The sequence below is a fragment of the Paralichthys olivaceus genome, chromosome 5 (assembly GCF_024713975.1).
Source record: "Paralichthys olivaceus isolate ysfri-2021 chromosome 5, ASM2471397v2, whole genome shotgun sequence".
Taxonomy (NCBI): domain Eukaryota; kingdom Metazoa; phylum Chordata; class Actinopteri; order Pleuronectiformes; family Paralichthyidae; genus Paralichthys; species Paralichthys olivaceus.
Genome location: NC_091097.1, coordinates 19,949,173 through 19,960,347, shown reverse-complemented (window position 1 = coordinate 19,960,347; position 11,175 = coordinate 19,949,173). Strand labels below are relative to the sequence as shown.

Genomic DNA, 11,175 nt, shown 5'->3' with positions numbered 1-11,175 from the left:
AAAACATCCTATAATCAGATATAACAGCTCCACCTACAGAACAAACGTCGACATGTTCTATGTTGATGTTCTTCTCACTGTGAGTCAGTCTTGGTTTATTTAATGAAAATACAGATGTGTGTTTACAAAGGTAAAAAATTATATATCAGGTTAAACTTCACAGATTTTCAAACGTGTCTGTCACGTTATTTAAATGTTTTAAATACATGAAGAACATAAAAAAGTCAGAAACACGGTCGGTGCAAAAAAACCACGAGTCACGAGACCCGAGGTCAGCGTCCGCTCTTCATTGGCTGCGTCTCACTTCCCCCTCGATGTGATTGGCCGCAGTGGCAGCACAGGTAGGGAGAGGATGGGGGCATCTGGGTGGGTGCAGGGTGAGGGTGGGGGGGAGTTTTCTGGAAGCAGGAGGGGCACGTGAAGGAGGGAGTCGGACTGACGGATGGGAGGAAGGAAATGGGGGCGTCTGTCTCTCCTGTGACTCCCGTCTGTGTCAGTCAGTCCGAGGCCTGCACCTCCCCCCCCTGCACCTGGACTCAAACAGCCGCCGCTGGTTGTTTGACTCCTTCTCTTTCTCATCTGCAATGTCCAGACTCTGTAGCCAGTCACAGAGCCTGGCGTCCGTCTAAGCGACAGTCCACTCCCACCCTGTAGCTCCTCTTCCTCCTCTTCCTCCTCTTCTGATGCTGCTTCTCTTTGATCGTGGGATCCTGTGATGTCTGAAGTGGAGTCACCGATCTGCCCTGCCTGCCCACGCCTCTGCCACCGACTCTTGCAGATGGACAGATGTGAGAAAACAGCTGTCTGTCCTGCTTCCCTGCAGACCGTGAACCTGACCTGACCACAGCTCTCCTCTGTGGATCCACTACAGGCTCAAGTGCATTCAACGCCCCTGACGGTGCATCATCGCTCCCGAGTGGGCACGTAGTTGTTGTTGGGGCACTGTTGCTTGTCAGTATGTCTGTAAAAGTGTGAACCTCTGGAGCTTCAGAGTTGTGTGCGTTTGCAGGCAACACGGCTGTGGACCTGCAGAACAGAGAGCGCAGTCGTCGGTGTGGGGGAACGCTGAGGCCAGACGGTTCTATGCTGCGAAGAAGGGGAGGAGGTCGAAGAGTGGAAGAGGATGATGAATCTGCAAGGTATTTATCCATATTAATATCTTAAAACGTACTTCACATATCCCTCTCAGATGTCCTCAGAGCAAATGTCTCATTCCACTGTTCAAAAAGAATACACCACAGTCCAAAGTCTTCCTGAAAGTTTCTTTAAAACCTCAGAAACATACAGATGTCCCTATGAAGGTAACTGGTTTTGGCAAAAATGAAAACATTCATCTGCGTTCCTCTCTGTCCGATGTCTCTTTCAGTCTGTTTGACTTTATCCACTCAGCCTGGGATGACACACACATCCACACCCACCTTCTCTCTTTCATCCCGCTGCGCTCTATGACATGAAACACTCTGTCCATCCACCACACGATTCCATCTATTTGAATTACGATCAGAGTTGTTTGTTTGCGTGAGAAAATTGGAGCTGCACACGACTTATCGCCTATTTATTGTCCAGACACACGATGACACAAGTAAAAGGGCTTCACCCAATGTTTATTATGTAAAATGATATTGTCCAGGGCAGTTGCTGATTTTAAAGAATTGACTGATTGATTAGATTTTGGTGTTTGGAGATCGGAGGTCACGATGACTTGTTCTTGTGAATGTGCTCTATCAGGAACACACAAAATAACAACTCTTATTAAACCCATCTCATTTTCCTTCATCGATTATTGCTGGACATGATTCTTTTAGTAAGGTCTTGCGCAATCAAAGTGTATCATCGTCTCCTCAAATATATATTTATATCAACACCAATATCAACTTTCATACGTGATTTTAAAGGTTCGTATTTGTAACGAGTATTTTCAATACAATTAAAAATTAAAAATGCCCAGAAACCTTTTTCCTCACTGGACTTGTTTATGCTCATTGAACGAAGCTCCTCATTTATTTATTGTATTTATTTATTTTACTTTTAATTAAACTTTGTATTTGAGTATTTCCAGTAGAATAAAATAATGGTGGAGCGTAGTGTTGTTCCAGACGTGGCCGGGGGTGGCGCTGCTCACAGCACCGCAGAGGATCGACATCCGCTCGGTGACTTCTTTTTAAATCTGCGGCTCCAGACCGGAAGTGCTCGTTTGTTCCGCGAGGTGAAGATCAGCAGCAGGAGAGAAACGTAAACATCAAGGTACGAACACGCGTTATTTCCGCGGTGTGCGTGAGTGTGCGTGAGTGCGGGGCTCAGGAGCCTGTTCGTCAAACTGTGCGGGCTGTGTGCGTGAGTGTGCGGGTCACGCCGGGAGAAGGAGGCGGGGTGAGGTCAGGACGAAGAGGGCAAAGTCATACGTAACGGAGGGTAATGGAGGAACCGAGCCGCCGGGAGAGAGGCAGGGGACACCGGGGGAGGTGGAGCAGAGAATCCGGGAGAGAGGCAGGGGACACAAGGGGGAGGTGGAGCAGAGAGTCCCGTAGAGAGGCAGGGGACAAGGGGGGAGGTGGAGCAGAGAGTCCGGTAGAGAGGTAGAGGACACCGGGGGAGGTGGAGCAGAGAGTCCCGTAGAGAGGCAGGGGACACGGGGGGAGGTGGAGCAGAGAGTCCGGTAGAGAGGCAGAGGACACCGGGGGGGACTCACATACATACTGAATCACTATTATACAGAGAAATCTCAGAAAAAGATAGGAAGTAGAAATTACTTTTTAAAGAATGTGTAATTTCATAATAATGTGTGAGACTGCAATTAATAATTTTAAATGTACTAAATTTAAGAATGTTAAGCGATGTTATTTGTTCATATTAAACATTATTTCATTGCCTTTGACGTCATTTAAATCAAAGACCCTTCCTGAGTTTTCAGTAGCCTACAACAGCCTGTACACATGTTTATATTATATTTATGTTTATTTCTATGTGTGTGTTCAGAACAAATTTTCCTGGAAAGGAATGTGACATTTAATCTTCCCCATGTCTCATGTATTTTTCACAGATGGCTCACAGGCTGCTAGTACGTAGAATTTGGACGCTGTCCGCGAAAGATACCCGCTGCCTCCCAACATCCACTGCCTCCATCGCGTCCTCTTCCTTCTCCACCTCCCTGCAGTCCGCCACAGCCCGGGTCCTCCTCCTCTCTCCGTCGCGCACTCTGCCTCGCTCCCTTCCTCACACCTTCAGCCGGACGGTCTCCTTCAATGTCCAGGACCACGAGGACTTCACAGAGAGGGTCATCAACAGCGAACTGCCCGTGCTCGTTGACTTCCACGCACAGTGAGTACTGTCACGAGTAGAGCTCCTTCATCTCTTTATTCAAGAGTGTGGTCTTTCAGTTTGAGAGCAGGAGGTGTTGATTTCACTTTCAGGTTTTTTAATCGCTCTCAGTCTGTGGTCTGAAAAACTCAGCTTGCTGAAACCTGCAGAAACCCTGATTCATGCTCTGTCTTTAGAAAGACCTTTTGTTTCACAGCTCTCCTCTCTCTTGACTCTCTGGGGTGACTCTTGACTACACATGTTACATACAGTGCGTGTTTGTGTCCTGCTGTTTAAAAATATACATGTATGTAAACAGGGGCACCACCATGGGGGATTCCACTGGGAAGTCACGCAAGGTTACACAGCAGCTACAGTTTCAAAGACAGTCACTGGATATACTGTGTCCTATAGAGGAGTCGTCACCTCCATGAGGGCTTGATTATTTATTGCAAATTCTATTCCTGGTGCATTCTGAAGACATATTTTTATCTCACGTGGATCTCGTCACAGTTTTATTCTTCCTGAACAACTTTCTACATCTGCATGATTTCAATTATACACACTTAAGAGTGTGTGTATTAAATTAAGCTCACAACAATTATTGTTTTATACTTGTAGCAGTCAAACTCAAGGAGTTTTGACGTTTGTTCTGTTTGTGTGTTCTCTTTTAAGGTGGTGTGGTCCCTGTAAGATCCTCGGGCCGAGGTTGGAGAAGGCTATTGCGAAACAGAAAGGCCGCGTTGCCATGGCCAAAGTGGACATAGACGATCACACAGACCTCGCTATTGAATATGGGGTGAGAGCTTATTTTATTTTGTAAGCGTCTAAACTTTGAGGTTAGGGTTTTAGTTGCATAACCTAATGTTGTTCAGAAATGTTTTTTGTCTTGTTGTATGTCACATGACTTCATGCGTCTCCAGGTGTCTGCTGTCCCGACAGTCATCGCCATCCGGGGAGGGGACGTCGTCGACCAATTTGTTGGGATCAAAGATGACAATGAGCTGGACTCATTTGTCAGCAAAGTCATTGGACAGTGAAGCATCTGTTCCCGCCCTGCCACTCACCAACATACTTCTTATTTCTTTTGTACGACTCTAACATGGTCGGCAGTTCTTCGCCGCCATCTTGAGCCTGTTTAGCAGCCGCCAACAATAATTACAAACACGCCACGTTCCCAGCTGGCAAACTCTCAAACTCTCACACCCATACCTAGACACACTGCCTCAGCTGTGTATCGCTGCTTCCATCTCGTTCTTGGTTCTCTTGTTTAGTGATGGGTGTGTGCCTCCATTAGCCTTTTAGTTCAGGCTGTGCTCCAGTTTGGAGCAGTTCCTTTTTCTCTTGAATAATGTGACGGCTCCTCGGCTCCTCTTTCATACCCCCGGAGCTGCCGAGCTGGTGTGTAACAGTTTGCTGTCTGTAGAATGGAAAGTACACCGCTGTTATGCACTTATACTGTTTTACATGAGGGACAAACATTTATAGTTTTAATTGTGAAGAGGATTTAACTTAAAACCGGACAATACTGAATGAGAATCTTGTTATCTGTAGTTCCTGCTTTTCTCCACGAGAGGGTGGCATTTCGTTAACATTGCAAAGCCACACATGGTCATTTTACACCATTATGCCTAACAATGTGAGAGAGGAAGAAGTCTGTCTGTCTGTCTGTCTGTCTGTCTGTCTGTCTGTCTGTCTGTCCGTGTGTCTGTGTGGGTCCTGACTGTGAAGCTTAAGTCGAGCAGGAATTGCAAATTCTGAGTTTGATTTAGTTTCTTACTGGAATGAGCTCTATGTACGGAAAACAAGTGAGAAAAGCAAGTAATAAATAAAGATGTTCTGAATTCAGCCTGTTTTTTTGTTTTTTTTCCTCTGGTAGTTTTACTCTAATCAAATGTTTCATTTGTGTCAGCAGAATTTACAAAAAACTACCGAAACGATTTTCTTGAAACGAGGCGGAATGTTTGAGCACCAACAAAAAACCCATTAACGTTTGTAGCAGAACCAATTAAAGGGGCACCTACGGGAAGTGTTTCCACTTTGTATGAAATAGAGAAAGAAATTGGATTTAATGGCACCGTTGGGCTTTGGTGGACGTGTGTGCTCTCTCTCTGATAATGTAGTGAGTTCATGTTTTTTGCCTTCAGCACATAACTTACGAGTTGATTGCTATTCTTTGTGCTTATGGCATTCAAATGCAAAAGTAATACAGTTTTCAGATGGTGAGACGTGACCCTCGCCAAGGTAAATACACGTACATGGCTTTCTGCTTTTTGCATTGTCTTGCAAATCATTCATTCAATCATAGAAATGTCCAGTTTTGTGATGTTGCACTGTTGTATGTCTCTGTTAGCTCTGCCAAGGAGGTTATGTTTTCACCCTGTCCGTTTGTTGGTTGGTTGGTTTGTTTGTAAGCAGGACACTTGGTGGAAGGAAGTTTGTTCTGGGTCAGGAAATGATAATAATAATCATAGCTTGAATTTATAAAGCTCCTCTCAAGAGACCCAAGGACTCTTATCATACACTTATAATATAATAATAATAATAATGAGGCCAGATTTGAAGAGCCTTAAGTGAATGAGGTGAAATGGGGCAGAAGGAGACGGCACCAAACCTGCAGTCAGACAGTTATTGCGTCATCATTCCCTCCTCTCTCAAAAAACCATTATACCTCCCATCCTGATGCATGAAGTCATCCACAGCTGACTGAGTCATGCAGCGGCCTGCAGACGCTTTCTAAGAGAACAACAGTGGACCTGATCCACCTGCACGTTCAGCCGTCCTGACTCGGGTTTGGCCAGGGGACAGAATCATGCAGGGGAGGCAGAGACCCAGAAAAGAGGGGATTCCACTGGCATTACGTAGGCAGGTGCTGAGAGAGGGAAGTGACTCAGATGTGCAGACAGACCCGGTTGTTGTGAGCTGGATGAAAGACATTCCTGCATAGTTGTCAACGCTTGTTGGTCTGTGCGACAGCACCTTTGTTAATGATCTCCCATTTTAACCACCATCGACCTTCTTCTTGTCAGCTCGTGAGCTTCTCAGTGATCTCTGACTGGTCTGCAGGCCTCAGGGCTCATGACTCAATCTGCCCCCCGTCTCATCCTCGTGGTCTGACCTCAGACAGAGAAGTGAGGTGACTGTGGAAGTGACGACAAGCTCCGAGGGTTCAAGAGCAGCAGTAACTCTACACCTTTTCTGTAAAAAAAAAACAATAGACCACACCTCCAGCCATGCTCCCGCTGTCTCTCTCTCTTACTCAACCACTCTTGTGACCATATAAGGCAAAAAAAAGACAGGGGAGCCAGTGGCTGCTGCTGCTGCTGAACAAACCGCCTGAGAGACGCTGAGGGGCAGAGTTGCAGAATTTTTCTGGTGCGTCTGTCCTAATTTGCCTGCTGCTCTCTGCCCCTGAAACTGTGAATGTTTGCTTGTGAGTGTTTGTTTGAAAATTAAAGTGCCTGATGACACGGAGGCTGTGTTAGTTTCTGTGTGTGTGTGTGTGTGTGTGGGGTAGAAACTCTGCAACAACAGATCTGGCTCAGGCTGAGAGAATCTGTGTTTATAGTAAATACGCAGCTGTATTTGTATTTGCAACACACGCTGCCCTCCAACTTGTTCGGCCTCCGCTCTGTTCCAGACGAATACCAGCCTGAGACAAAACAGCCACTGCTGTTTAGTATCCCTCCATCTTTTCTTCTCATGCATCATAGAGCACTTGGCGAGTTTGTGAAAGCAGCTCAGATGATAAACGAGGAAAGAGACTTGGTAACAAAAGAGGGGAAGCTTTGCGTAGTTTCCCTTAACTCTGCATTCCTTAGTTCTGTGAGTCAACATGTGTTATCGCCGCTTTCTATGTGCTGATGACTGTGGAAAGGAGAAGGAGGATGGAGGCGAGAGCAGGAAGAATAAATGGCCACCATCTTATTGTCACATCTCAAAAGCAGAAGTCGATCCTGATTCTTGTTTGTGGTCCTGTGCTGTTTGCACAGAACCACACACACACACACACCAGCATTATCATGTCAAGGGAAGAAGTGGTTCAAGCAGGAGGGCGTAGCACATGGCTGCTGAACAATGTTGAACAAAACACAAGATGTTGGAATGAGCGGCGACGTGTTTTCCCTGGGATCCCATTAAAAGCATGTGTGTGTTGGACTGCGTCTCAGTGCGAGCCAGGTAAGAGGTTACAGCTGGAAGGTCTCAGTCATATACGGGATCTCTAAAGACGCAGATCTGAGCCTCGGTGTATTTATACACATTTCTGTGTTCATGGATGAGGGCGCACACACACAGAGACGCTCAGATTCTCACAGAGACACTGGAGCATGAACGCCCGCACACATGAATTCACACAAGTAATTACACGGCGAGAGCGGTCAGTGACTTAACATGGCACCCTTTTAATGTGCTGACACTGAATGGGTCCTATTTTTTTTTTTTTTTCCTCGACTGGATGATATAATGGCTTTGCACACCCTGAATTACAGACACACCCTGCTGCTATTACAACCGACTGAAGGAAGGAAAGAGAGAGAGAGAGAGACTAGGTCACAGTGAAAAGGAGGGCGTGAGGTAGAGGGAGGGAGGGAGGGAGGGAGGGAGGGAGGTCAGAAGTGTCCATATTTGGTCATTTATCCCAGCGTTTCTGCCTTTCTAAGCCCCGTTCTGTGTCTACATGTGTGAACTTTTTCTCGGTTTAACCTTGAATTCACAATCGTTTACTTTTTATTTATTTGTTCTATGCACACAGTCTCCCTCTGTCATTTACTCCCCCCCCCCCGCCCTGTTCTCCTCCGCTCTGCCCTCGGCATCTGGTCCTGCTCAAGTAACGAGCGAACGCGTGATCTTTGACCCCTGAGCTGAAATTTCAGATATTTCCCATCCGTCCCGGGGGCCGAGAGTGTGTGTGTGTGTGTGTGTGTGAGATTTATTGATTTTTCCAGGCGGGCATGTCGAACGTCAAATGTTTTGCCTTACATGCAGACATGTGATGTCCAGCTGCTAAACCTATAGGCGCACACATGCACACATTCCTTTCATAGCGACACACATAGCGAGCGTAAATCACACGTTGTCACAGAAAATGTGATTTTCCTACGTTTATGAATGGACGCCAGCCACAACCGAGGCTCCATTATACCGTGAGCGTTGTTCTGTGTGATGTGGACGTCACCGATGGAGGCCGTATTTTCATAAGCTCAGGTTACAGGTTCGTCTGTTTCATATTCCGGCCTCTTGTCTGGCTTCAGCCTCCAGGTAAAGAGAGGAAGATGAAGCAGAGAGACGTCACGATTATTCACTTCCCTTTCCACTTCCTTCCTCTGAACCCGTTATCCCAGCAGACGCATCTGTTCATGAACACCATCCATCATGTAACGTGTTGTTTTCACCTAATTCATCGAATTCAATTAGCGCGCTCTATTACTTTTAGCTATTTCAACTGTTTATTTACTTTAGCTACATTAAATATCACCAATTATCCATAAGATGTTTAGTTTTCACACTTTCTAATTAACCCACTGGTGCTACAGATGACCTGACGTGTGGATCTTTATCTTTCAATCAAATCATATTATTTCTTCCCATAATCTTTCCCACGGAGGCTGCAGAAAGACCCTTTGACGCACCATAAGCTCTCGTCAGGAATCGCTGTTTCAAGTTATCTTCTGGCCTCAGCTTGTGCTGATCAAAGCTGCTTAATTTTCAAATATGTTTCATTTTGAGAAAGTGCAAAACTTTTTTATTTTCCATTGCTAATGTCTCCCTGCTGGTTGTGGCATGTGAATTGGCCCCGTGCCTCCAGCTCCACTGCACAAACCGGGTTTCAGATCAATCCCAGAGGGGTATTTGAAGTAAACAGGTTCTCATTGTATGATTCCATTCTTCTGCAAGGATTTTGGCAGTGGCACCTCAGATCATCTCCACACCCAGCACTACCCGTCCTCTTCTCACACTGCTGTCCTACGATTCCGTCTTTTTACTTCCACTTAACAGTTTGTTTTTTACAGACTTCTCTTGCTTTTCCCTTGAGTTCTCCTCCGTTGTTTATCTTTTCATCTTCTCCTTCGCTTCCATGTGATAAGGATGAGTAAGAGCCAAGGAAAACAAATGTCAAGGTTGATTTGTTAGGCTGAACAAGTGTTTCTCCCATAATTACATCATCACCTGCAGCGGTTCCCAGGTAATGTTGACGTGTCTCGTCATGAACCTTGTCCGACCTGCTTCGATGATGGGAACCTGTGTGAATCCAACAACTGTAATGTGCTTTATCTCACATCTTATCAGTTCAAAACATCATTGCAAAAAAAAAAATCCAGATATAGTTTGAAAATTGGCACTTTAACCTTAAAAAAATGTAAATAGCATTAACAGCTATTATAAATGTACATTTACTTTCATCCACAGTTATTTTTTTTCACTTGGATCGAAGAGCTCAGGCAAGTTTTGTGAGTGAGATAATAAAAATATTTCTCGGTTTGAAACAGAGGCCAAAAGGGTGCAGTCACTTATTTTTTTAGCAAGAACATGCTTACGTACTGTTCAACCGTTCTCAGGCCAGAGTCCACGGTGCCAGAGTGTCAGGCTCAGGCCTAATCGGGTCCGCAGGGTCTGCTCTGCTGCTGACCTCTGACCTTCTAATGGAGCGGAGCAAAACAATAATAATAAACTTCATTTACGTAGCACCTTTCCTTAAAATAACGTCCAGGATCCATTTTTGCACTACCCTCATCCTTTCCACCGTGTGCCTTATGACTGCATACTATTTTATACTGAGTACTTAGTTCTGGGTACTTATGTTGCGTATTTATATGTCCGGCCTACTTATACGTTTACACCGGGGATCAGAGAGAAACAGCATCTCGATATCATCTATGTCCTGTACACACACTACAATATTTATCCACCTGGTCCCGTACAAATATTCTTCATTCACGTTAACTGTACATCATTTGTCTGTATTATATCCTCAACGCATTTGATCACTTTAATCAATATCTACCTACAGTTTTCACAGCCATTATCCTGTTCACCGTCCTTTTACAGTCAAATACACAACTCTTACTTTATAGTTTCTGCACAGTGCATTGATTGTTAACTGTCTGTTGATAGTCCACTGATGTGATTGTTGTTTTTTCTCTCTTGTTTTGACTCGTCGTCTCGACGTGATCTTTAAAAAATGTGCCTCGGATAAAGTTGTTTTGCATTAGGATATACAGAACTGATAATAAAGTTGACTTTGACAATGTACCGGCAGCTGCTCAAGTGACAGAACTGGAGCTTGTAGCTTTCTGACATGTTTACACGCAGGGCAGAGACTTGTTGTTGCTCATCATGTGTGTTCAGGGCTCCTTGTTTTCTCAGACACACGACGGAGGCCCTGGATGATGCACCCTGAGAGCGGATACTACTTCTGTGTTGTGTCTTTGCATACTTCTGTCTACTTATATGTGTGTATATGTATCGGAGAGAACCTGCTTTTGAATCTTTGTCCTCCACATGAGGCAGGATTGACAATGAGGTTGACTACTCGTCCTCTGACACATGATGGAGGCCCTGGGTGATGCGGTGCACCCTGAGAGCGGCTGCTACTTATATGGGCATGAAACCCTCATTGTGCACATACCTCCTCCATTAACCAGCTTCATGTGGGACCCCTCTCCTCCTCTGCACCTCCTCGACTTCCGCTTCTCCCTCGGCGGCTGTCACCCTTTCAAACTTGCGCCCGCCCCCCCGGGTCCCGCTGATTGGCTCAGAGCGAGTGTCTCCGTGAGGAGCCGCCGGGACCCGCCTCCGCCTGGACCGCACCCCGGCGCCGGCTGTCTGCGCACCGGGCGGAATTACGCGACCCAGCGCGCAGCCAGTGGAAGAGGGAGG

At 45.8% G+C, this 11,175-nt stretch overlaps 1 protein-coding gene and 1 long non-coding RNA gene across 5 annotated transcripts; one reads left to right on the top strand and one right to left on the bottom strand.

Annotated features, from left to right (window-relative positions):
• The first annotated feature begins 2,102 nt into the window (after positions 1-2,102).
• Positions 2,103-5,145, top strand: txn2 (thioredoxin 2). Of its 4 annotated transcripts, none has more exons than XM_020107807.2 (4): positions 2,103-2,244; positions 3,041-3,318; positions 3,973-4,096; positions 4,221-5,145. In XM_020107807.2, exons 2-4 carry the CDS (start codon positions 3,041-3,043, stop codon positions 4,335-4,337), a joined length of 519 nt encoding a protein of 172 aa, XP_019963366.1. In that variant the 5' UTR covers positions 2,103-2,244; the 3' UTR covers positions 4,338-5,145. The 4 variants fall into 4 exon arrangements, with proteins under 4 accessions (XP_019963366.1, XP_069381010.1, XP_069381009.1 ...); XM_069524909.1 differs by having other exon boundaries at positions 2,232-2,370; XM_069524908.1 differs by having other exon boundaries at positions 2,235-2,412.
• A 4,252-nt stretch (positions 5,146-9,397) lies between these two features.
• On the bottom strand, positions 9,398-11,121 carry LOC109642863 (uncharacterized). Its single transcript, XR_002203685.2, has 3 exons — positions 10,925-11,121; positions 9,838-9,935; positions 9,398-9,537 (listed from the first exon to the last, which is right to left on the bottom strand). It is a non-coding gene; the product is annotated as an uncharacterized lncRNA (long non-coding RNA).
• Positions 11,122-11,175: the final 54 nt, after the last annotated feature.

Bases quoted from the DNA above. Each gene is read 5' to 3' on its own strand.
- txn2 (XM_069524906.1), top strand. From the start codon at position 3,026: ATGTATTTTTCACAGATGGCTCACAGGCTGCTAGTACGTAGAATTTGG. The intron at 3,319-3,972 runs GTGAGTACTGTC...TTCTCTTTTAAG, and splicing joins CTCGTTGACTTCCACGCACA to GTGGTGTGGTCCCTGTAAGA. The intron at 4,097-4,220 runs GTGAGAGCTTAT...ATGCGTCTCCAG, and splicing joins ACCTCGCTATTGAATATGGG to GTGTCTGCTGTCCCGACAGT.